This window comes from Perognathus longimembris, chromosome 23 (assembly GCF_023159225.1).
Source record: "Perognathus longimembris pacificus isolate PPM17 chromosome 23, ASM2315922v1, whole genome shotgun sequence".
In the NCBI taxonomy this organism is placed as follows: domain Eukaryota; kingdom Metazoa; phylum Chordata; class Mammalia; order Rodentia; family Heteromyidae; genus Perognathus; species Perognathus longimembris.
Genome location: NC_063183.1, coordinates 12467080 through 12493598, shown reverse-complemented (window position 1 = coordinate 12493598; position 26519 = coordinate 12467080). Strand labels below are relative to the sequence as shown.

The 26519-nt window shown below is 47.4% G+C and overlaps 1 protein-coding gene across 3 annotated transcripts in view; it reads right to left on the bottom strand.

The window, feature by feature from the left end:
• Usp7 (ubiquitin specific peptidase 7) overlaps positions 1-26519 on the bottom strand; it is a 45529-nt gene continuing 19010 nt past the window's right edge. For 2 of the 3 annotated variants that reach the window (XM_048331810.1, XM_048331811.1), the window contains exons 3-31: positions 21580-21778; positions 19571-19709; positions 18697-18785; positions 17400-17508; positions 16513-16643; positions 16104-16158; positions 15130-15210; positions 14953-15043; positions 13889-13971; positions 11835-11944; positions 9155-9311; positions 8302-8446; positions 7833-7963; positions 6988-7122; positions 6523-6624; positions 6223-6328; positions 5544-5636; positions 5395-5462; positions 5034-5134; positions 4532-4685; positions 3762-3829; positions 3578-3686; positions 3410-3487; positions 2832-2932; positions 2053-2152; positions 1103-1222; positions 918-989; positions 745-835; positions 1-563 (exon numbers count right to left, since the gene is read on the bottom strand). In XM_048331810.1, coding sequence (XP_048187767.1) covers positions 457-563; positions 745-835; positions 918-989; positions 1103-1222; positions 2053-2152; positions 2832-2932; positions 3410-3487; positions 3578-3686; positions 3762-3829; positions 4532-4685; positions 5034-5134; positions 5395-5462; positions 5544-5636; positions 6223-6328; positions 6523-6624; positions 6988-7122; positions 7833-7963; positions 8302-8446; positions 9155-9311; positions 11835-11944; positions 13889-13971; positions 14953-15043; positions 15130-15210; positions 16104-16158; positions 16513-16643; positions 17400-17508; positions 18697-18785; positions 19571-19709; positions 21580-21778 — 3125 coding nt within the window. In that variant the 3' untranslated portion in view covers positions 1-456. Of the gene's footprint in view, positions 564-744; positions 836-917; positions 990-1102; positions 1223-1688; positions 1901-1958; positions 2153-2831; positions 2933-3409; positions 3488-3577; positions 3687-3761; positions 3830-4531; positions 4686-5033; positions 5135-5394; positions 5463-5543; positions 5637-6222; positions 6329-6522; positions 6625-6987; positions 7123-7832; positions 7964-8301; positions 8447-9154; positions 9312-11834; positions 11945-13888; positions 13972-14952; positions 15044-15129; positions 15211-16103; positions 16159-16512; positions 16644-17399; positions 17509-18696; positions 18786-19570; positions 19710-21579; positions 21779-26519 lie in introns of those variants that run through there. The other variant, XM_048331812.1, reaches the window with a different exon arrangement.

Below are 26519 nucleotides of genomic sequence, written 5' to 3'. Positions count from 1 at the left end.
GAAGGAAAGAGCGCTATTTATTAGGTTGTGAGTTTCTCGGTTTGCCTTTACAGATGCACAAAGGTCATTGAAAGTTTAACTGAAGGAGCCTACACAGGCCTATCTAGCTGCAGGGCTGCGACCCCGGCAGGCAGCCCGCCCACCTGTGCCCAGAGGCTGCCCGCGGGGACCCCATCCTAGGCACCTCTTCTCCCCGGGAGGCTGAGTTGCCTTGCACTGTGGTTACCATAAAATAACTCTCATTGGCGTCCAAGCTTTATAAAAACACCTTCATTTTGCTCAAAAGGGCAGTCAATAGATACAGAGAAGCCAAACCGAACAGCCTCAACAAAATAAAATTAACATCAGCAGCACATCCTCTTGCTGGAGACTGGCTAGAGTGCACGTGTACCAAAGTTCTGCGGCTGGTAAAGGGCACACACCACGCTGCCCTCGCCGTCAACACTGGAGAGGAAGTCAGTTGTGGATTTTAATCGCCTTTTCCAGGTAAGTGTAGCGACTCCTCTTTGGGGCTTTGTTGAAGTGGTCGAGCCCTAGCCAAGGCCGGGGATGAGACATGTTACCTGTGGAGAGAGAAGAGCCCCTGAGACCCACAGTCCCCGGCCCTTGGCAGACTCCCCACGAGCTGCCATGGGCTCCTCCGCCAGCACCGCCCATCCTGTTCACAGGGCTGCGACCACCCGCTGGCGGGCGGCTCAGGTATGCGCCCCGTAAGGAGGCCCACCAGAGTGAGGGTGCGCTTACCAGGCTGCGGCTCAAAGTCTTTCAAGTTCACTTCATACTCATCTTCATTAATGTACTGGTGTCGGCCCATCATCACAATTGCAAATTTAAACTAGAAGACAAAAGGTAAAGCTTCTTCAGTGTCCTGCACATTGCTCTGCTGGCCCGGGTCCTGGGGCAGGGTGGGCGCCCACCTTCTCAAACTCCTTTTCCTGGATGTCCAGCAGGCCCTGGATCCGCTTCATCACTTCTCTGAAATGCTCGCCCTGGGAAGGCGAGGACACGCGCTCAGGCGGGCAGTGCAGTGTGTGCAGTGTGGTGCTCCCATCACCACGGCCCGCGCCCACGCACCCGGCCCGCCAGGCTCCTGCAAACTCACCTGGTGTATCCTCAGCAAAAACGGAATTCCAAAGGTCCCAAACACCTCTTTGTGGAAGTGGGCCACTGTGATCAGCATCTCATTTTCCTTATCTATGTCCACCTGGTCCAGGGGTATCTCCTGGATGTGTGGTGAAGACAAAACAGGCTTACTGCAGGCTGGTCAAGTCATCAGGATCGGGCTGGGAATATGGCCTAGTGGCAAGAGTGCTTGCCTCACATACATGAAGCCCTGGGTTCGATTCCCCAGCATATATAGAAAACGGCCAGAAGTGGCTCAAGTGGCAGAGTGCTAGCCTTGAGCAAAAAGAAGCCAGGGGCAGTGCTCAGGCCCTGAGTCCAAGCCCCAGGACTGGCAAAAAAAAAAAAAAAAGTCACCAGGATCCCCAGAAGAGGGCCAGGGCCAGGCCAGTGCAGGAGGCGGGAGCCTTAGTCGCTGCACACACACCCCAGAAGGGTCTCTGGATTCTCCCCACACACGCTCCTGCACACCACAGCCACAAGACCTCCACAGACAGAAAACTGAGCCACAACAAATGCTGCTTAGGCTATCTCAGATGCCTCACGTGAGCATATTGCGGACAAAACATTCAAAGAAGGGTCAACACTCAGGAGGTTTTCCATGAGAAGATAAGGTACTAGTGTCCTTAGGGTGGGAACTTCAGTAGCTAATCTCAGTGCTGCCTGGATTTGCAGCACACCTAAGGGTGGCTGCCAGGGCAGAGGGAGGAGGGGAAGGAGCGGCAAGTGGGGAGAGGAGAAATTCTGGAGATGGTGGTGCTGGCTGCAGAGCAACATCCAACACCTCAGCTACACCCTCATTGAACCTACATCCCGGGTCTGCTGTCTCTGCCTTTTCTGCCTTCTGGAATGTTAGAGAGCCCGACGGGGAACTCAGCCGGCCTGACCACCCTGCCCTGAGGGGCCATGTGTTCCCTTAGAGTCTATTACCTCTATTCGAAACGTCCGACTCGTTGCAGGAGATAAACATTCTAACAGCTCGTCTTCTTGATGTACACCGATGATTTTGTAACTTACAATTTCTAGCAGCCTGGGAGGGGGGGAGAGGAGAAAGTAAACAAGATGCAACGAAGTGACTGTTCACAAAGAAACAGAACGCACTGGTCACAAATGGATCCTTGTTAGACAAGAGAGGTTTCTGTTGTTGTTTTCTTGGTGGTGTTTTTTTTGTTGTTGTTTGCCAGTCCTGGGGCTTGAACTCCGGCCTGAGCACTGTCCCTGGATTCTTTTTGCTCAATGCTAGTGCTCTACCACTTGAGCCCCACTTCTGGGCTTCAGGCATTCTAGGCAAGCACTCTACCATTAGGCCACATTTCCAGCCTAGACAAGAGGTTCTGTGCCTGCTGGGCCAGTGTACCACCACGAGTCACATCCCCAGCCCTGTGCTCATGGCTGGAGCTCTACCACTTGAGTCTCGCCTCCTGTCTTTTTTTTCCTTTTGCTAGTTAACTGGTGATGGAGTCTGGCAGGCTTCTCAACCTGGGCTGGCTTCTAACCTCAAACACTCCAGGTCTCAGCCTTCTGTGGCTAGGAGTATAGGCATGAGATGTCAGAGTGGGTAAAAGGAATGATCTTGAGTACGAGGTCACACCTGGCCTTCTCAATACCAGCCAAAGCCAGGCTTGCTGCCACACCAGGTGCACTCCCACAGCCTTGGCGCTTGGGGCCAGAGCAGTCCTACCTGGCCTGCCTCACCAGGAGAAACTTGCCTGAGTTTCCCTGATGCCTTTTCGCCAAGCTCCACGGCTTTCTTACATTCTTCCAACAGGTCCCGGACACAGCCATGCTTGTCTGGATATAGTGTTATTTCCTAGAGAACGACAGGAAGTCAGGTGCTTTAGAAAAGGAAGCACAGAGGAAAAAGACAACTGCGGTTCAAGTCCTCCAGCTCCCACCACTGTGCTCACACAGCGCCACATTTCTATGCGAACTCCGACAGCCCGGTGAAGGACCCTCCTTGGGGACTCTCAGCACCACGAGAAGGCTAGTCCACAGACAAGTGTCCCTTCAGTGCTGGTGGAGCTAGGAAAAAGACCAGGCACCCTAGCAGGCTAAACTTCCTACGAGGGGACTGACTTGCTATAGCAGCAAGGCTAGAGCTGGGCAGGGCCAGCCAGGGGCACCCAAGCCATCCTGTGCTGGCCAAGGACAAAAGGCACCCTTGGCACACTCCAAAGGAAGAAAAGCCACCATACCATCCACCCCAGAGTGGCTCAGTCAGAGCCTCACCACACGCTGGCACTGATGGACAGTGACAGAAACAGCAAGCTATGAAAAAGAAACCTACCTCTTCCCTAAATTGGCTGTTTAGCCATATACACTTAAAACTTCGTCTGTTTTCAAAGTCTGTGATTTTCATCTTGAGCTATTGAGAAAAAAGAAACTCATCTTAGATATACTCCCAAGCAGCCCAGCCTTCTCTTCAGCACCCAGTTACCTGAATTGGGGTTCATACCTGCTGATAGTAAAGTTTCTTGGGTTGCCGAGGCTTGAAGAACTGTAGAAGATCTCTTAAAGTACCTTCATAATTATGTCTAAGAGGATTACCTGGGCCATCCCTGTAACTGCACAAGGAAACGGCATGTCAGCATGCCAACACGTCAGCCAACACTCCAGGGAGCACACACCACGTGGCTTACCCTTGGGATTTGAAGAACTGCAGCAGCATGGGGTCCGTGTTGAGCCTCTGCGCAACTGTCTTTGCAACCTGTGGGGTGGAAACCAAAGCACAAGACCTAAGAGAGGCCTTGTGATTTGAACACAGAACCGTGACCTGCACAGCCTGAATCTGAACTCCCTAGATACTGACTTCAACAGGAATCAACCATAGTCCTCAGTACAGCAGCCTAACTCTTAGTTTTCACTACTGTCACATGCTTAGGGGAGCACTGGGATAGTTCAACACATATGTGCAACATGGAATGGACTACCATATAGCATCTCCTCAAATAGCAATAATATGTTGAGATCCTTTGAACACTCTTTTTTTTTTTTACTGCATAAGGTGGGGAAAGATGGCCTATAGTAGTTCACTGGCTTTAAACTTGTGAGTTTCCTGCCTTAGACCTTCCAAGAACCTGGATTACAAGCATGCATGGCCATACCTCGCGACAGTTTCTCTCTTAAAATTATGCCAGGGGAAGGAAGGATTTTGTGGGATGGTGTCTGCAGAGCCACGCCAATGAACAATGGCCTCTGAAACCCTTCTTGTTCAAACCATGGGAGAGTGTCTCTAGCAGACATTTAGAAATGAGAAGCTGGGGACAAAGCTCAGGTCATAGGGTGCTTGCCTAAAAGTGGGGAGACTCTTGATTCAATCCCCAGGAGAGGGAGGGAGGGAAGAAGTGACAGGGAAGAGGGAGGCAGGGACATGTGGTGTAGAAGGTGGAGGGGACAGAGCAGGCAGTACCTGGAAGTAATTCATCCTATTGGATAACGTGACCACAAAACCAGGGTCATTAGGGATGGTTTTGTCACAGAAGATGACGTCCACGCGGTGATAGAGATCTCTGAAATATTCTTTTGCGGTGGGCAGCTCACTGCTATCGTTTTCAGGGTCATCTCTGAAAAAGGAGATGTTCCCAGACTGAGCAGGCAGTGGGAGACAGTGGGGATGCACACAAGGTCCCAATTTCCCCACAGAAACATAAGACAGCTTCGGTATCTGCCCAACACCAAGCAACCTAGACATAGTGCCTACGACACAGACCTGGGCTGTGCACACCACACCCATGCCCATCCTGCTGAGCAACCCCAGCTCACTGCAGACTTTTAGGCCAGCTACTGCTGCCAAAACTCTGGGAAACCTCCAACTAATTAATCGGGGCTCAAGAGCCCAAGCAACTACTTCCTGGTCCCCTTCCCAGCCCCCCTTCCCAGCCCCAGAGCGGGTACCACCAAAGTGCACACACTTCTGAAACACTATGATGTCTCCGTCCATCAGCTCATCTAGGGCTTTATCAAGGGACACGTCATAGTCTTGAATTCTCTCTGTTAAATTCGGTTTAACTTCCTGTAGTGAAGGACATAAAACAGCTTACAAAGTGGCCACACTCACGTATTCTATATTTATATTCTATTTATTATTATTATTCTATTTATATTCTCTATAAATAGAATCACTGACACTAAACATGTTAAATTCATTTAATGAAAACTTCACTCTCAACCCCAAAGCCCTTAGCCAATTTAAGCTATCTTAAATTCAGGGTTTACAAAAAATAACCACCCCCCCACCCCTCAAAGGAAGAAGTCATTTGAGAGAGTGCAAACCTCATAGAGGATAAGGCTAGTGTCTTGGATAAATCCTGCTCTGTCACACATAACTGGGAGCAAGTCACCTAGGACACAGAAAGGGGTGTCAGAGGCATGGCCGGACTACATCAAGCTAAGGTCACAAGGCCCATGCAGCCAGGACTTACGTATTTTACAGGATATGGGTGTGTAGATATGCCCACAGTAATTCAAGCTCCGCGTTTTGGGATCATACATCTTCAAAAATAACATTACATCATCTACAAGTTGATAAACAGGCTGTTAGCATCCTAATGTTCAGTATGTATGGGTAACAAAACATACAGTCAAGCCTAAGAGGTCAGTGGTACTCTAGCAGTTGAGGGGTCGGGAGAGGTTTGTGCAAGAGTTGGGCCGCGAATGCAGGGGTGGGTTCTCACATCAACCTGGGGGCCATACCAGGGGGCAGAAAGGGTGAGCTGAGAAATACTTTTGCAGCCTGACCCCACCTAGCCAGGTAAGTATCAGCACACAAGATGTGCTGGAGCTGCAGAAATAAGCCCAGACAGTAGCTGCGGCCAAGGCACCCTGTGTTCTGTGGCAGACCCTCCAGCAAGGCCCTACCAGCAACGACACACTGCTGTGTGGCCCACAGCGGAAATGTTCCCCCCCTGCAATCCCAGCACCAACGGAGCACATGAGGGAGCAGACAGCAGGCACTGGAGTGCCCAGTGCCACTTGCCCCACTCCACAGGACTATTCTGTCCCAGGACTAGGCAATGAGGAATGGAGGGTGAGCCTGGGTACTGAGAGCCATCAAATGTCCCTCTTCTGTCTCACTGCAGCTGGGTATGTGTGGGCACTTACGATCTTTATCAAACTTGGGTAATGTTGCTCCGCTAGCAGCCAGTTCAGGGTCAACTGTCTCCAGGAATATTGTCCAAGGGTTTTCATTATCACTGAGTTCAATCATCTATTTCCAAAAGAGACGTTGAATTTAGGAGATGTGAATGGCTTAGGTGATAGGGTGCAAACCACTCTTGAGCTCTGCAGAAAACAGCCAGTTCTGGTGAACCAGATCAAGAGGCAGACAAGGCCACAAGCTGCAGAGGACAAGAGCCTTCACAGAACTGCACACACCCCCTAGGGCCTATCAACAATATTTACTGTTTTATTGCCGTCTGCTTCATTATCTAGCATTGCTGGTCGCTTTGTTCCATTACTTCTTGCTTGCATGGGCCATAATCGAATTTGATCTTGTGGAAATCCCTGAAAAATATTAGGAGATAAATTGGGGGGAGGGGAAAGTAGCATGTTTCCATCCTGTATTAATTCGATGCTTTTGTCTTCGCCCCACCTGGCCTGGACCACACACCTCCCTCCCCTCTTCAGGATCCTGGTGGCGGGAGGGGGAGCAACATCCTATCCCCCTTTGTGAATTCCAGGGGACAGACTCCTGAGGGACCCTTCCCTCCTTCCTGGCCAGAAGCAGTGCTCAAGTCAGCACCTCACCTTCATGCCCTGCCCAGACCAACCCAGCACCCACTCCCAAAGGGAGCTAGTCATTCACAGCTGCAAATAGTACAGGTAGGGTGGTGTTATGAGGACGCTAGTAGCTGAGGCCACACGCACCATGGTCTGGGAGAGGCTCTGGACAAACTCTGAGAGGGAGGAGTTCTTCAGAACCTTGAACACGGTATACTTCACTTTCTCTTCATCGTACATGTCATTTCCTTGGTGGCCACAAAACTGGTCCTCTGCAACTATCTGAGGACACAAAGCAGCACCAAAGAGTCAAAGGGACCACATCCAAACTATAGAATGTTTTTTTTTTTTGGTCGGTCATGGGGCTGAACTCGGGGCCTGGGCGCTGTCCTTGAGCTCTTTTGCTCAAGGCTAGTGCTCTACCACTTTGAGTCACAGCTCTATTTCTGGTTTTCTGGTGGTTAACTGGAGATAAGATTCTCATAGATCTTCCTGCCTGGGCTGGTTTTGAACCAAGTTCCTCAGATCTCACTGTCCTGAGTAGCTAGGATTACAGGCCTGACACACCAATGGCCCAGCTAGAATGCCCCTTCCTATGACCAGAACCCAAGATGGGATGATGCCATCTGCAATCCAGTAGTGCTTGCCTATCTGGGGGCTAACATTCTGCAACTCAGCCTGTGTCTTCAGCTAGGTGTATACTATTCAGGACCCGCCGAACCTCAGGGAGCACCTGCCAGTGACACTATAGTCATGTTCAGAAGATGCCAGCGCAGGCAGCTCAGATCCCCAACAGCTTCCCTCCACCCCCACCCTGGCCACAGGAGAGGTAGAGACTGCAGATCAGGGACATGCTCATGGCGATGTCAGAGCAGACAGTGCTGACCCACCCATAGCTCCCTGTAACCCCATGTCTAGGCTGAGCCCACATGAGTAAGTGGAAGCATTTCCCCTCAATGGCCATGCAGGTGCCCTGTCTGGCTGAGGCTGACCTGCACTTGCATGTAGAGATGGGCCTCCTGTCGCTCCTTCCGCTTCTGAGCCTCGATCCTTTTCTCTTCTTGTAATCGTTCCACCAACTGCTGAGGAATATCATGGTCTGTGACAGCTTGTAAAACTTCACCTGCAGGACAAACACATCCTCTTTGACCTGGGTGCAGGGTCTGCTCGCCCCCTTTCAAGGTACTGACTCCAGGATGTAAGAATGGAATCCACTAAGGAAAAGCTACTTGGCAGCAGGAGTCCATGCCAAAGCACACAGACCACAGCCCACTCAATACCCTGCTGCATGAGGATAACAGAGAAAGCAGGAAATGTGTTTGCATGGGTGACAGGAAGTCCACTGTACTTTACTATATATATATATTGCATAATACGCCTATAAGATAAGACAGTTAAGGGATTTGTGTGCCTCCTCCCACAGATGTGTCACAGTGAGGGTCACAAACCGGATGTACTCACTTAGCTTTGATTCCCTGATATACACTAACATATAGGCATTAGTGCAGTGTCGCACAGATAGGTCATCATCATGGCCCCCGTAATTGTGCTCGATTGCCTCTTCTTTAGTACACCTGGATACCACATCGTCATCAAATTTGCACCACTGGAAGAGGAAAGCAGCCAGAATCAGTAGAGACAAGGTGCCAGTATCTGAGCACCCTGCGTCCTTACAATCCAACCTAGCCTCGGCATGTCTTCAATACTTCCTCCTTCAACATCTACCATCTTGCCACATGCTGCAGTAAGCACATTCCTGACTTGTATAGGGTTTGGATGCAGGGCCTTGTGCCTGCCTGCTATCCAAGCCTTCTATTACTTGCATTGTGCCTCTAGCCTCTGATCCTGACCTGAATCTGACCTGAATCGAGCATAGCTTGTACCCAGCAGTTACTGCCCAGTCTGTGTCCTGGAGTGAGTAAAGTGGTGGAATGCCACCACTAGTGGTACTTGCTACACTATGGTTGTGGACAGTTTGTTTTCCAGATGACATCACCTCCTCTGCATCCCCGACAGGAGACTCACAGCGCTAAGAAAACCAGGGACCTGAGGGGCCCAAGAAGATAAAAGCACAATGCGGCTTCAGACCCAGGTGATAAGTAAGCCTCAAATCAGAAAGGGATGCAGTAGCAAAATACAACCTCTAACTGATCATTTACTATATTAGCAATGACACAGATAGGAAAATGGCCCCTCACAGCTTGAGAACACACACATCTGCTGAGGGTCAGAAAGGAATCTTCAGCCCGAAGTTCAAGTCGGGAGGTGCACCTGTCATTAGCGTCCTGATGAGCAGCACCCTGCACCCACTTACTTTGCCATCCCCCTTGGGGTTTAGATAAACCACATAGTGTCCACCATGGTTGTCTCCACTGTGAACCAGGACAGCGTGCAGGATGTAGTTTGCAGGGTCCTTGGGATCTGTTTTCTGCAAAAACTCATCGAGTGGTAATTGCTCTGGAAACTCAAACCTATTAAATAATTTTAAATAAATTCAGTGTTTATGCAGAGAATTGTTTTCTTTATTACAAATCTTTTTAACTTAATGGCTCATCTAGATGTTTTTCAACTTTTTTCTCACTCTAAAAAATCTTTATTTTGTTGACAGGGTAAAGTATAGAGGGGTTACAGTTACATATATAATGTAGTGAGTACATTTCTTATCCAACTTGATACCCCCTCCCTCATTTTTTTTCTTATTTATTGTTAAAGTGATGTACAGAGAGGTTACAGTTTCATACGTTAGGCCTTGGGTACACTTCTTGTACTGTTTGTTACCTCCTCCCTCATTCCTCCCCCTCCCCCTCTCCTCTTCCCTTTCCCCCCATGAGTTGTTCAGTTGGTTTACACCAAATGGTTTTTCAAGTATTGCTTCTGGAGTTGTTTGTCTTTTTTCTCTTTTTTTTCTTTTTGCCAGTCCTGGGGCTTAACCTCAGGGCCTGAGCACTGTGTCCTTGGCTTCTTTTTGCTCAAGGCTAGCACTCTACCACTTGAGCCACCAGCGCCACTTCCGGCTTCTATATATGTGGTGCTGAGGAATCAAATCCAGGGCTTCATGTATACAAGGCGAGCACTTGGGCCATATTCCTAGCCCCTCGTTTGTCTTTTTATCCTTAACTTTTTAAAAAATCTTTTTTTTTGGCCAGTCCTGGGGCTTGGACTCAGGGCCTGAGCACTGTCCCTGGCTTCTTCTTGCTCGAGGCTAGCGCTCTACCACTTGAGCCACAGCGCCACTTCTGGCCATTTTCTGTATATGTGGTGCTGGGGAATCGAACCCAGGGCCTCATGTATAGGAGGCAAGCACTCTTGCCACTAGGCCATATCCCCAGCCCAAAATCTTTTATTTTTTGCCAGTCCTGGGGCTTGAACTCAGGGGATAGGCGTTGTCCCTGAGCTTCTGCTCAAGGATAACAATATCACTTGAGTCATGGCACCACTTCCAGCTTTGTCTACTTTTGTGGTATTGAAGAATCAAGCCCAGGGATTCATGTGTGCTAGCTAAGCATTCTACCACTAAGCCACATTCCCAGCCTTTTGGCTCATCTTTAATGACAAAACATGACTTTGACTAAGAAGGTCCTTAAACTACCCTTGAGGTTTCCTTTTAGTAGAATAATCTGTTAATCATGTCAATAAAGATTTGAAGTTAGATTTGATAGGTGAGTAGAACATTGATACGTAAGTAGTATAATCAATTTCCACTGGACTTTCCAGGGCATAGACAGTCCCAAGGTATTCATCAATCCAAAGGTCCAGGAGCTAACCAATGAAGCAACATGACCACAAGAAAATGTGGGGAGCACACAGTGAGCAAACAGAGCTGGATTTGGTTGGGGTTTTTTCCTTTCTTTTTTTTTTTGTTGGTCATAGGGCTTGAACTAAGGGCCCTGTGCTGTCACTGAGCTCTTTTGCTCAGGGCCAGCACTCTACTACTTCAGCTCCACTTAGGGTTTGAGTAGTTTATTGGAGATAATGGTCTCATGGACTTTTTCCTAACCTGGCTGGCTTTGAACTGTGATCCTCAGATCTCAGCCTCTGAGCAGCTAGGATTACTGGCATGAGCCTCCGTGCCCAGCCCTGTACTTGGCTTTTCCAACATTCAGTCATCCACTCACAGCTGGAGGACAACATAAAGTACCCTCAGAGACAGACAGATGGGCAGACCAGGCAGGGCAGGGCACCATGAGATGCTGTTGGCTGAGGGGCGCCTGACTGGCTCCAGTTCCCTCCACCTGGACGAATTGCAACCCTGCATGCTCAAATGCCTGGGGCTCCATCTGCAAGTCGCTGAAGGGATTTCTTTGAATGCCACACACAGCAGCAAGCATAGGCCACCAGTGAGTGGCTGCTGGGCACATGGCTTCCCTCAGAGGTGAGGCAAGGACTATTCCCCAACCACATTCCTGAGATTTGGAAGACCTCACATACATACACCTGCATGAGTTCATGCATTCAGGAAAAGCAAGCACATTCTAGTTAACATCAGTTTGAGAGATTAAAGACTATATAGGAGGGACAGGCAATAATGGCTCATGCTTGCAAATCCTAATTACTCAGGAAGCTGAGATCCCGAGGATCACAGTTGGAGGCTAGCTGAGATAATAAAGTATCCATCATCAATTAAGCAGCAAGAAGCTGGGAAAAAAGGCTTCTTCTAGACTTGATGAAATAGTGTATTCAGTAGGAATTGGCATACCCTCTACTGCAGTGTACACACACACACACACACACACACACACACACACACACACACACAAATGTTAGGCAGCAAGTGCGCTCTGGCCAAAATCCATTGATTTACCAGAAATCTGCCCTCACAGCCACAGTGCCAGAGGCCCGGAGAGGGAGCAATCAGTTAGAACAAGCTGGCCTCTGAGGTTTCCTGGGTGGATTTCAGTGCTGGGAATCCCAGATAAGCCAATACCAAAAACCACAAGTGCGGCTGATCTCCAACATGACCCACTGCATCCCGCCACTCCCACCCCCTATATTACCTATCATTGATCTTGATATTTTGGTCCGTCTGAGGGTCATACATAAATCTCATCAGCTGTAGATGTAGCACTGGTGGCAACGTTAGGAATTTTACCCCTTTCTCTGCTTCCTGAACAATGAGAAGACACGTGAATTTAACTCACCTCTACTTTTATGAAGACATGAAAGGATGTTTCATCACAATCAACACAGGACCATGTAGTCCACACAGTGCAAAGCAAGGACATCAGCAGCTATCTAAGGCGTCTTCGTTATTAACTTCAACATGTGAGAGAGAGGCCAGGGGTCAAGCTTCACCTCAGCCTCAATTACACAGTTAGGCCCTGTGTCAAAAAGTTTCCATGGGCCAGGTGCTGGTGGCTCACACCTACAATCCTAGCTACCCAGAAGGCTGAGACCTGAGGATCACAGTTCAAAGCCAGCCTGGGCAGAAAACTCTGTGAGACTCTCATCTCCAAATAACTACAAGAAAACCACAAGTGGAGCTGTGGTTTCAAGTGGTAGAGCACTAGCCTTGAGGAAAAAAAACTCAGGGATAGTGCCCAGGTTCGAGTCCCATGACAAACCAAAAAATTAAAAAAAAAAAAAAAAAGTTTCCATGGGCTGAGGGGTGGCTCAAGTGCAAGAGCACCTATATAGCCAACATGAGGCCCTCAGTTCAATCTGCAGAATCACTAAAAACAAAAGGCAGAAACATACTTGCTGCAATGTCAATATGAAACAATACACTGAATTTTATAGCCACGACATCAAGTTTCAAAGTTGTAAGTTGAAACAGGCGTGCTCAAATATGCCTTGACCTCTGCAGTGTTGGTAGTAGCTCTACACATAGCAGAGGAGGGAAGTGGACTGCTGGAACACATTACAATTAAATGTGTGGTGTTTCTATCCCCTCAAGTCCAGTGAGGGGAGTGATGACGTAAACTCAGTCACCTGCTGGCACATTATAGCTGTGGGCTGACAGGACAGAGTAGATGGCCTCACAGGCTGGCTCTGTGCTCACAGTTCAACATCTCTCCCTCCCCCCAGCACCTCTCCTCTTGGCCATTGGCCTTTTGCTGCAGACACTTCCATTCACATTCTAATGCCCAGGCGCTCTAGCGAGCCCCAAGACTGACTGCCCAGCTCTCAGCCCCTCCTTTATCTTGACTCTCCCCTGGTACCTCTGTTCCTCACTAACAAGAGTTTGCCATCCTCCATCCTCAACCACTCATGGGCCTCACTGCACTCCTGCCCTTTCTAGCCTCCACTCTTCATTATGCTGTAAGCCCACATGTCCTACAAGAGGAGGGCCAGGGACTTGGCCAGCCACACCTAGTTAGTAGCCTTGTTTGGTACAAGAGACTGTTTAAGACAGTATTATCAGTGCAATTTCCAGGCAAAAACCCAGACCCAGAATCTTGTTCCCATTGGTATGGCTGTGACAGAGGCAGTTGGTCTCCACCACTGTCCAGAAGAACAAGTCATGCAAATTCAGTTGTTAATTAGTATCTACAGAGATGTGCTGGTCTATAAAGGTCCTAAGTGGCAATGGTTATGGCCCACCAAGAAATGGGCAAATTGGTGCCTTAGAAAGAACAGGGCATTGAGAAGCTTTAATAATACACAAATCCTTGAGCAAAAAGAAGCCAGGGACAGTGCTCAGGCCCTGAGTTCAAGGCCCAGGACTGGCCAAAAAAAAAAAAAATACACAAATCCATGATGCTGACCAGCAGCTGCAGGAATATGGACGGCTCCTGTCATGACATACCCATAGCCCTCTGGGGGGCGCTAAATGTGGTCACTCTCAAAAGATCACAAAAAATAGCTGCCCTGGAAAAACAGTCCAAGTATTTGTGACAAGGTAAAACAAGAAAAACACAGCAGGGTAACACAAAGGACAGGAAGAGAAAACTGTTCCAGCCAGGCTCCGGCTGCCTCAGGCCCCACCCTCCCAGTCCAGAAATCCTTGTGTGCAAAGTAACAGGCAAACCCAGGCATGTTGTCCATTAGCCACTGGAATGTGACCCAGGAGAGTCTGACGGCACACTAGCAGATGCCAGTGTCACGTTACCTGTAGGCCATGTTCTCCAGCATCGTACTTGTTGTCACCGTCCAGTTGTTCCACTGCCACATAATCCACAAATGATTCAAATACTTTAGGAAGGAAAGAGAAAGAGAGAAGAAGTCAACCGACTTCATCACTAAGGTTGAAGGATAACGGCAGAGAGCATAAAAGACTGTGGCTTCATATGCTGAAGACTGCAGCCACAAATGCCACAGTGGCTGTCACACTAAGGGATATGGGTGGGTTTTTCAAGGGTAGCAGGACAAACATCCTAGCCCAAATACTCACCACAGACCTATCATGAAGCAGATGGGAACAAAGGTGACTAGGGGGATGAAGACCAAAAATGAGGAAAGCATGGGTCCAGCAAAGGGACTGGCCCCAAGGCCAACACACAGACCTGGTTTACTTCCTGCCTAGAACCTGAGAGACTCCAAAAAAAGACTAGGCTGGAGCCATCACTCAAGGGGCACAGCACCAGCTGAGACCAAGTGAATTAAAGGCCCCAAATTCAAACCTGAGTTGGGAGGGGAGGAAAGGAAAAGGGAAAATTTGAATTGCCAACAAACATTTGGAAAGAACAACCTCTCAGTGGTAAAAACAAAAACAAAACAATCAAAAAAAGCAACTTTCACTTGCTGTTAATTGTCAAGAGGCTGGAAAAGAATCAGACTTGGGCCTTATGACTTCAAGGAAGGAAGGAGAGGGGGGAGTAGGAAGGAGAGGGGGAGAGAGAGAAATCGCCTAAGAGAGTTAATGAGAGTGTGGTCACACTATTATTACTTTCATGAGTGCCACAAACACAAAGTTAAGCAAAAGAAAGCAGGAACAGGGTGGCTCACAGGGTCCTGTGAGCATGGAAGAGAGGGGATAAGGGGTGGGGATGTGGGGGTGGTACAGGAATTCTGGCAAGGAGTCTGTTTCACCCAGGAAACCTGTGCCAATAGGGGCTTGGCTAGTTCCCCATTTCTACATGTCCAATAGACTTCAATACAATTACTGTGTACATCACATGTGAACACAAAATAGAAATGATCCAAAGCTCAAACCACTATGCACACAGAACTTACTATTTTTCTTTCCTTTTATACTTAGTTGGATATCGTAATAATCTTCTCTTCTATCAGAGCGGTAATCTACTTCTTTGCACTGAATGTAGGACTGTGGAGAAGCAAAGAGTGGCCTTCAGTGTTGGGCACATTCTCATCTCAACGTTGTTTAGAACCAGTAAACAAATGACCACATACCACCATTTTGCCTCTGAACAACTTCGGGATGGTGCCTTCCACACATGTGCCTTTCATCTTGTTCTCCACATTATCAAGCAACTGAAAGAGAGGGGTTGGACTCTGATGTTTGTATGCTTAAGTGACATACAGTACTTTAATTCTTTACTAGGAAATGTCAATGGTCAAAGAAATTCAAGACTAAAATATTATGACTTTTGGCATGCAATTATCAAAGAAAAACAAAATCTTCTGTCTTGGTTGGATATTTACAAAACAGCTACATGCAACAGTCGAGGTTAACCTTTTTTTACGGCCTTTGGAATGAATTAGTAATCTGTAGTGCCTTTAGAAGCATTTTTATAGTCATTTTACCTCTGTGGAAAAGCATGTAAATTGATCACTAAACTTAACTCGTAATGGTCCACACCAAGAGATTAATGAGGTTGAGCCTGTCAACAGGATTGACTGGTTTGTCCATGGATATTTAATGAACTGGATTCAATCCAGCTAGTGCTGTAAAAAAGAAAACACACCTTGCCCAGCCAATCACCTTGAGGTACCATCTCATGTGTGCATCTGTGTCTTTCCTCACTGGAAAGGAGGATTTGCGAGTGGCGGAAGAGGGTGCAGGGGGGGGATTGCCAGCACACAGAGTGAGATAGCCTCAGAGGGATATGGGGCTCAGGGGACTTGGGGCTGGGATGCGGTGGTGACCCAGGACCACCTGAGCCAATATGTTGGTTTCCTTCTATCACTCAGAACTAACAAGTAAAAGTCTATTGCTGATTGCTGCTTATACACTATCTTCAAATAAATAAAGTCTTTTGTAGCTTTTAAAACCAGACAGGTGCTTTTTTATTCTCTCTCTAGCTTAGGTTTGGCCTTGGACAAACAAACATGGTTATTATCTGAAGGTCTGGGGCTTCACCTGCTAGCAACAGTGCTTCATGGTAGTCATTGTAAGAACCACACAATTAGTGTTTGAAACTTACCACTCGACACAGCTCTTGAACATCATGTTGCATGAAGCTATCTAAAGTTTCCCACCTTTCAAAGATAAAACGAATATCTACATTTAAAACTCCAATCCCAAATGCATAAACTAAAAAACAATCTAAATGGACTGACTAGCCATTATTCTCATATTCATTTTGGTGAGGATTACTTTGGGGGATTATAATTGATGTATACTGAGAGGGGAGGTGGCAAGTTACGTTTTCATGCATTTGAAAGTTACTCGAATTTCAAGTGCTGTTTTCAAAAAGGTAAGGGTCAAGAAACAGGATACAGCACAGCAAGACTGAGCAGCAAACAGGTACTCCTCTCCATTGATTGTCCAGACCAAGGGGGGGGGGGGGGCCCGCAGCGCCCACAGGGGCCTTGGCAGGCTGTGATACACACCCAAAGGACTTGGTCAACTTCTTCGTTCCAACAGGCTTGTCGCTGTGCTGTAGCTCGTAGAACACTCTTTGCAATGCTAAAGGGACACTTTTAGAAGAATCATCACCTTCGGTTGGCATCATGTACACAGCCTAGAAAAATTGACACACAAATAAGTATTTTATCATATGTCAAAGTATTTCTACTATCATAAGGGCTAAGGTAATTGCTAGGGCTTTTAAGCAGTCCAAAAGAAGCCCAAAAGCTTGAAAACTAACAAATCTCTTAAAAGAGACAAACAGGACACAAAAACAATTTTTCAAATTACCACTACACCTCACCACCCAACAAGAACCACATTCATTCACCTTCCCACTCCTGAGAACACTACTTTTAATTACCATCACATGTGAGCAAAAGATTTCGTGAGTGAGGATGGTACCCACAGTACCCTAATTAACTATCTCTTTAAACACTGCATCCTGCTATAGTCCTATGTGCCTGTGACCCCAGAAAGAAGCTTCAAGTCAGTGCACCTCAATCTAGGCACAAGTTTGTGCAGTAAACAAGACCAAATCCTAAAAAATAACTAGCAAAAAACCAGGGCCGGGGGGCATGGTTCACGTGTGATTGAGTACCTGCCTAGAAAGCAGCAGGCTAAATTCAAACACCCCAAAATAATGAAAACACTTTTTGTGTATTTATTGGGGGAAACAATTACAGGGGAAGTCTGTAAAATTATGTTGGCTCTAATAAACCTGATCGCCTAGGTGAGCTTCCATGGCAGCTGCCCCAAGGAGAAGGAGAACATCTGCTGGGAGCTCAGCTTGACACTGATATACTGGACAGAACACAGTGGATAGATACAAGACCCGGGGAGACAAATACTACTTTTTACTACCACTCACCTTTCGTAGTTGATTTGTGAAAAATAAAGTCTGCAGCAGGCTGTTCATGTAACAAGTTGCTCCCTGATTCTTCAAGCCAACATAGCCAGTGTGCTTCTTTGAGTCCCACCTGGAAGATTAGTCAAGCTTGAAGGGAGATGCACAGGACACCTTGTGACTGCCACCATCCCAGCACACCCCTCCCCACCTGATGCCTAAAAGCATAAATTCAGTGCCAACACTCACACGTCTACTGACTACTACCACTACCCGCATTTATTTATCAAGACCAGCACCCACAGATACTGACAATATGCAACACATTTATGTCAAATGTGGCTCACAGAACAGTCTAAGGACACACAACCACAAAAGCCATGGGAAGTGCTGAGACATCTTTTCAGGAGAGTCTCACATGCAAGGAGGACAGGAATGATTATGAGAAATGCCAGTTCATATGAATCGCTGGGTCATTGCTCACTGACTAGAAGAGGGACATTCTAAGTTGTGACTGTCTCCTCAGCCCCACATGATAACAGGAAGCTACCTGAAAGCACCACAGCCCTTCCTCCTTCAACCCACCTCCCTCGGCACAAATACAAAGAGGCAAGCAACCACCACCACCCAGCATGCCCCATACTTGAGGAGACATTTATTGAGCAGTCTCAACTCACAGGTACCACGGCCTCAGGAACCCAATGGCTCTGATTACAGCTCTCTGCTTCACGTAGATGTGAGCTGTCTGCAGTGCCCACACTGCCTCCCTGTGGCATGGTTTTACATCCTTCCCTCTTCAAAATAAAGGCATGGCACCTCTGCCATGGCTATTTAACATGCTGCTCTTGGCTTCTCTTTGTTTGTAGCTGTTCTGAACCTAAGTACATCCTTTGTGCCTGGCAGTGAATTGCGGGAAGGAACAGAGCTGTTGTCCCATTACATGAGGGGAAGGGAAGACAGCAACTAGCACCCTGGTCCCTGGGGGCAGGGAGAAGGGCACACTGCCAAGGCACTGATTTTTTAAGCATATGTACCCTTAAATATATTCTAATGCCCCCCCCCCCCCCAGTCCTGGGGCTTGATCTCAGGGCCTGAACACTGTCCCTGGCTTCTTTTTGCTCAAGGCTAGCACTCTACCACTTGAGCCACAGGGACACTTCCATCTTTTCCTCTGTATGTGGTGCTGAGGAATCGAATCCAGGGCTTCATGTATGCGAGGCAAGCACTCTACCACTAGGCCACATTCTCATGCCTCTAATGCTTTTTTTCCCAACACATTACAGAAGCATTTTCAATAGTACCCAATGAGTGAACAACTTACGCAACTCCATGGGGTGCATCTGCTTGTACAAAGACTTCAAAAGTCACTTTGTCATCGTCTATAAATCCTTTCTCAGGATCAGTCACTTCCTATAAAAGAGAAATGGAAATATACAACTTGCATAAAAACACACATGCTTCCTCCAAGAACCTATACTTAATCATCTAAAACATCTCATTGTGCTTGTTTTGGTTTTAAACTGGTCCCCGAACAAAGCCTATGAGTACAGGGTCCCTCTTAGAAGGTTCTGAAGACCTGTTTTGGGGACAAATTGCATAACACAGGCAGCAGGAACCTTAGGATTCCCTCAAATCTGGGGGTGGGGGAGCCTCTGGAGGTAGAGTAAGACAAAGCACAAATGAGCCAGCCAGGAGCAGCAACACACCAATGTTCCAGTCATCACCACCTCTGAAAAAGTCCCTATCCCCATTAAAAAAACAACAACAGAAAACCTAACCTGAAAATTTAAGGCAGGGGCTGGGAATGTGGCTTAGCGGTAGAGTGCTTGCCTAGCATGCATGAAGCTCTGGGGTTGATTCCTCAGTACCACATATATAGAAAAGGACAGAAGTGGCGCTTGTGGCTCAACAGGTAGAGTGCTAACCTTGAGCAAAAAGAAGCTAGGGACAGTGCTCAGGCCCTGAGTTCATGCCCCAGGATTGCCCAAAAAAATAAAAGCCAGCCGTGTGAAACCTCCCAGCAGTAGCTCGGGGTAGTGCATTCTCTGACTCAGTATGCCTGTGGGGAGGATCCTCCGCATTTGCTTAAAAGCTTAATACCAGCCCAACAGACAATACAAAAACTTAAAAACTTTTCCCTAAGATGAGCAGAGAAGCCTTTGTGAAGGACAGAGAAATAGTGCTCCACTACTTACGCTCCAGGCCATAAAGTTGGAAAACCCCCAGTCATTCTCCTTGTGGAAGAACAGGTGGCTAATCCGGCGGCTGAAGGACTTCTCATCGTCCCGGTAGTTTATTATCTTCAGCACAGCTTGTGCATGGCATGACCATGACCTGGTGAGAAAATAATCTAAGCCTTAGCTGACATACTCAACTCACAGCCACATGTTGTTAAAGACACTGGAAACCAGCACAACTTTCTTAAGTTGGTGGGGGGTGTATTTACCTTTATAGGGAAAGGCACTTGGGGTTCCCCAATGGAGGCTCAACTCATGGCTTTAGCTTTTACTTTCTAAAACCATTTGGTTTTGCAAAGACTTCCCAGTTTTCCAGTTAGAGCTATGAAAATACAGGCTTGTGAACTTTTAAGTATTGTCTTAAATTCTGTGTCTTTCACCTGGGTGGCAGCGCTCCTGGCCTTGCTCCTGCCTGTGTCACAGGTTCTTGTAGCACGCCTCCCGGTGGGAGTGGGTAGTACAGGTGCACAGGCTGTTGGCATTACAAAGTACTGGGCTGCCCAGGCAGGACAAGCACAGCTACAAGAACAGCCCCTGTACACACTCACGTGTGGGGCTGACCATACAAAGGTCTCAGCACAAGTGCTTCAAAACGAAAGTGTGTCCTGTCCCACTTTAAGCCCCCTAACCAAGGTTTGCAGCTGAAGCAGGGCCACATGTGTCCAAGTTACCATGGCCTAGCAAGTGCTTTCAGCTTCTTTAAGGGCAGGAGCAGCATTATTCTGATGGGATATGGATAGCTTACTCTTTCCTAACTACTATGTAGGTCAAAGCTTACATCTGAAAACAAACCCATCATCAGATCATCATCTATGCACAGGAGCAGGAGAAACTTCCACCTATAAAAAGGCTCGAGCTGCACATATCAGTTTGGTTTACTGACTACATGCTGGAGATGGAACTAGGGCCTCGCACCTTAGGCCAATACGCTTTGCCACTAAACTGAACTCTGGTCTAAAGAGAGAGAAAAAAGGAGTTGTGCTCCCTGGGGCATTTACTGAAGAGCTGGTGCCAGGACCCAGGGCGTAGTTGAGGATGACAGGGAGACTATGCCAGGTGAGACTGATGTAGACGGAGGAACAGAACAGTCTACACCTGCCTACAAATCTGTCTTCTGACAGCAGATCAGCAATGACAGTAATTGATGCTGATTAAAGGGAGATCCATAAATGCTGATTAACCAATCAAGGGGTAAAATGTTTGAAATTCTTAAACATGGGAAACTCTACCCTTCATTTTCATCTAAACAGAGGGACTGCTAAGATCTGTCTCAACTTTAGGACATTAGACAATAAACCTGCTTTGAAAAAATTACCCAAACCAATATTTTCTCCCAAGTCAGAGGCCCTGTTCTAAATGTTTCAAATGTCTTTTTTTTTTTTTTGGGGGGGGGGGTGCCAGTCATGGGGCTTGAACTCAGGGTCTGGGCACTATCCCTGAGCTCTACCACTTTGGGCTCCACTTCTGATTTTCTAGTGGTTAACTGGAGATAAGAGTTCCATGGACTTTCCTGCTCAGGCTGGCTTTGAACTGCTATTCTCAGATCTCAGCCTCCTGAGTAGCTAGGATTACAGGCATGAGCCACTGGTGCCTGATGTGTCAATGTCTCAATCCAAAAAAAGTTCAGAATAATCCATTGGAATGAGCTGTCATAGTATGGACATCAGGCTCTGACCTCTGCAGACACTTGGGGAGCCACTGGCAGAGAGCAAGGCAGCTCTCCAAGGCCTGGGCAACACACAAGCTTCAGTTTTTCATTTGCAAAGAAAAATATACTTTCCTAGTTTTATAATTCATGTATGAGGGACTTTTAAGCAGACCTATTTTATCTAATTTAAAATCAAAAGGGCTATGTAGAGACAGCAAGAAAATTGAAAATGAAACTGAGTAAGGCTGATAAAATTTGGCTTCCAATAAAGGTAATGTAACTATTTGTGGATTTGTAGTTGCATCATTTAAACTCTTACGTGGAGTCAGATTCAGCATTGCACTGGAGAAAGAATCCTACGCTTTTTTGGTGTGGTCTGTCTGGATAAAAGCGTGGCATCACCATTATCTTCCATGGCAGATTTCGCACAAAACACGGAGGGCTAAGGACCGACTCACTCAGTCTGCTGAAGCGCTCGACGGTGAACTGAAAGGTTGCCTCGGAGCGCCAACTGGTGTCTGCAAGAAAACATGCCATCAATCACAGTGCCAGGCACCCGGCACCAATGGGAAGCACGCACATACACTGGTGTAACCTGCTCTACACAATCTCAGCAGCTAAGCCTTTTGGGGAATCAGTGTGGCTTCCAGAACACAAAGGTCTCTGTAGGAGCAGAGCCTTCCTGACCCAGCTGGAACAACACACCTGCCTTCCATGGAGGCTCAAGAGGTTAGGGTGGGAACAACTATTCTAGAACCTTCATCCCTGAGTAGTAGGTCTGGGCACCAGTGAGCAGGTGCCAGGAGAGGAAGGTGGTCACAGCTCACTCTGCTGGCCAATGAAGGTGACACAGCTGTGACAGGGGAGGGGTGGCAAACCCAAGGTGTCTAAGGAAGCACAACATATTTAAAGGCAAGAAGACAGCTAGGCCAGCCTAAAATATACATATTAATGTCCATCTCCTCCCACCTTTGTGAAAAATCAGTTTAGACTCCTTATGGCAGGGGTGGGAACATTTTTTTTTCCCTGACAAGTGGCATTTGGATACTCATAACATCATTCAGGAGCCATACAAAATTATCAGAATAGGGAGACAGGTGCAACCAGCCAACAAGAAGCATACAAGTTGTCCTGTCATGTGCCAGATGGTTATTTTGGGCCTTATATGGCCTGCAAGCTGGTTCCCCACCCCTGCCTGATGAGAATACGTTTTATAAACTAAGAATGTGGCATTCAACAGGAATAGTAAACATTTTATCTTGGTTTCTCCAATATAGCTCAAAAAGTCTCAATGAAGAAGTCCACTTTTTGCAGATGACCCAGCTCACTGCTTGGACCAAGCAGTACATCACGCTGTCTACTTTTCAAACCACTCTGAAGGAGTTTTTGTCCCCAGTCACCATGTTATGTCAAAGCTGTCACTGACCAAGTTTGTCAAGTACAAGGCAACTGCCACAGGAGGACGACTACAGAAATTCTGAAGGCAGTGCTCCCATTCTGTGCCTGCCTCACTAAGCAAGGAAGAGGTCCGCAGATGACAGAGACCAAGGGCCATACCTTGAGGGTGCCTCTGCCATTCCTGATCTGGGGGTCCCAAAGCACATGCAGCTGGCCTGGATAAAGAGCACCCTGCACCTGGCAGGCCTCTGAAGGCTGCCTCCCTGAGACCCACAACCCTGCCATCTCCAAACTGCACACACACCTGAGTTCTCAGGACCTGCTACTGGTCCGTGGATAGAAACTTGCAACTGAGTTTGTTCTTTAGAAAACATGTCCATCAGTCCTCACGAGAGGGTATTCTTTACCAAAGAAATAAAAGCCCACGTCTTTGTGACCATGAGCATGGTTTCCCCTGCTTCCCCCCCCCCCCCCCCACATCCTATAGCACCTGCTCTGTGGCTCACAGCAGGGGCTTCAGAAGGAGAGCAGTTCAAAATGGAGCGCCCCAGCTAAGGGCCAATCACTGGCTGGAGTCTGTTAAAAGCAGGATGTTCTCAGGTTCTTTGAGGGCTAAGTCTACTAAAATGTCTTCCTGATAAATGTCTCAAATGATTTAAGAAGCTTTTTGTGGGCACTCATTTTTATGGGCACACAAGTCAAACTGGAACAGCACTAAAATCCTCACAGTGGACCAGAGTAGACAGGACCCAATTCCCACTTTGCAGTAAGCAAACACCTTGTAACTGTCTCACCAAAATGGCAGGACTGCTGTACCTCAACTTGTGAAGACACCACACATGATGCTTGTGCCTTCAGTTTCAAATGCACTCCCCAAATGCAAAAGCTTTACAGAGACCACACACAGAGAACCACACAGAACGAAAACAACCACAACAGAGAGACCCTCTGGGCTCTCTGGGAAGGTTATACCTCTTCTACTTCATCTTCTCTGTTTAACTCAGACTGGTAGGGTTACATTTTGCATAAGTAAAATCAGCAAATACAAACTGGGCACCAGTGGTTCACACTTATAACCAACGACTCAAGAAACAGATCTGAGAATTGCGGTTCAAAGCCAGCCTGAGCAGGGAAGTCCCTGAGACTTTTTATCTCAAAGAAGCTAACGCACAGCACCCAGCCCCTAAGTTCAAGTCCTAGTATTGGCACAAAAATAAATAAATAAAACCAATACATATTCTAAGTGCTTCTCATTCTTTTGCCCCATCCCAAGCAGATTACTGAATTTTCTTTTAAGATTAGATTAAAAAAAATAACAAAGATGCCTAGTAGTGCCACCTCACTCTTCTTGCAGTCCTAGCTACTAAAAGGCTAAGAGGTAGCTCCAAGACTTGACTGTGGTTCTATGCTACCCAAAACTCTTATCTCCAACTAACCAGCCAAAGGCCAAGCTGGAGATATGGCTCAAGAAGCAGAGTGACAGCTGTGAGAAGAAAAAGCTGAACAAGACAGAGGTCCTGAGTTCAAGCCCTAGTACCACCAACAACCCAACCCCCTCCCCCAATAAAACCAAAGAAACAGTGCTTATGCTCAGTGTGGCACCAAGGCACATGGTTATCACAGTATGGTCCTTCCTCAGTGCTCAGCATTTCATTAAATGTCACACTGCATTCCTGCCCTTGCAACTGAAGCACATTCCTACAACAGGAGCATGCTACAAAGTTCCACACAAAACTTCCACATGCATAAATTCTAGGACACAGTTCAGTGTTAGAGCAGTGCTTAGCAAGAGGCCCTCAAGTCAAGCCCCAGCACCAAGAAAAATTAATTTCAGTGGCTCTAAGAGCCCCATACTAACAGAACAATTGAGAATTTAAATACCAAACAGAAGACTCCATACAAAAGAGAGACAGACTTGAAAGCTATCTGTCTGGAAAGGACCAGGGGTTCACCCTCCTATGAGGAATTGCAACAGTTTTGCAACTTTTTGAGTTTAGGATCCTTTCACATTTTAAAAATAAAGAGTAAGGGGCTGGTGGGGCTGGGGATATGGCCTAGTGGCAAGAGAGCTTGCCTCGTATACATGAGGCCCTGGGTTCAATTCCCCATCACCACATATACAGAAAACGGCCAGAAGTGGCGCTGTGGCTCAAGTGGCAGAGTGCTAGCCTTGAGCAAAAGGAAGCCAGGGACAGTGCTCAGGCCCTGAGTCCAAGGCCCAGGACTGCCCCCCCCCAAAAAAAAAAGAGTAAGGGGCTGGTAATGTGGCTTGGTGATAGATAGGGTGCTTGCCTGGCATTCATGAAGCCCTGAGTTCAATTCCTCACTACCACATAGACAGAAAAGGCCAGAACTGGCACTGTGGCTCTAGTGGTAGAGTGTTAGCCTTGAGCAAGAGAAGCTTGGGGACAATGCTCAGGCCCTGAGTTCAAGGCCCAGGACCAGCCAAAAAGAAATCACAATCCTTGGAGCCTGCCTGCCTGACCCCCCCTCACCCCCGCAGCAATGCTCCAGGACAGTTCCAGCAAGTCAGTCATCAGACTCCTTGACAACCCATTAGTGGCAGCAATTATTAAATGGTTCCAGGGCTGGGAATAAGGCCTAGTGTTAGGAGTGCTTGCTTCATATACATGAAGCCCTGGGTTCGATTCCCCAGCACCACATATATAGAAAACTGCCAGAAGTGGTGCTGTGGCTCAAGTGGCAGAGTGCTAGCTAGCCTCGAGCAAAAAGAAGCCACGGACAGTGCTCAGGCCCTGAGTCCAAGGCCCAGGACTGGCAATAAATAAATAAATAAATAAATAAACAAACAAACAAATAAATAAATGGTTCCAAAGCTCCCAATCTCATTTCAGGACAGAAGACCACCCTGGGCCTTAGTCATGTGACCAAAGGAGAAAAGGATGCAATGCTTCCAAGATTTAGAATGGAAGGGATTTCTCCTAATGATGTTCTGGCAGTAATCTTATTATGCCTATTATTAATTCTATCTCTATTGCAAATTTTTACAAGTCACAGCCATCCAGAAATCTGCATACGGGTACCTACAACCTCATCTAGAAATAGTCTAGGCTTGCTCTAAAATGTCCCTTGACCATTTAAGGAAAATCTACACATGAAAAACTTTAAGATGCAGAGTAGATGTCACTAGAAAATAAATCTAGTATCTTCCCATTATTTGAACAAGATTTAAACACTCTCATTTACATTCTCCTATCCATGTCTCCACTGCTCTAGGCAGGCCAGTTAGACCACTGACTGACATGCCTCTGCGGCCAGGCATGGTGGCACATGCTTGTGAGACTGAAGCAGGAAGATCTCAAGTTCGGAAAGGCCAGCCTGGGCTACACAGGGAAAACTCTGTCTCAGAAAACTAAACAGTAGCTTCCCAGATGGTGTGTTCTGGTTTGAAGCATTTTCAGGGTGTTCAAAGGAAAGGGCAAGCCCAGAGTCTGGTAGATCACTAACACCTCTACAGAGAAGTAGTGAACTGAAGCATGAGGGCAGAGCCGTGCCACAACAAAGAGCTGGTCATGGCTGGCAACAGACTGCCTGCCCTCTCCTTCCTGCACTTCTGCCATCCCACAGACCGGAACCATTGCAGCCCTTGGGCCTTTGAGAAGGCCACTCCAACTGCACACAAGACTGCGCTAGTGGAGACTCCTCTGACTCCCTACCTGAGAACCACAACAGGGGCATTTCTACTTCTGGTCCAGTGATTCTTCAATATTACTACTAGTAATCCTGTAAAATCTCAAAAGCAAGGGGACTCTAACCCCAGGAGACACCTGGCTGACATGTGCAGGTGGGTAGGGCATGGGGTGGAGGTGGGGCTACTGTAATGCCCAGGACAGTGTTGCA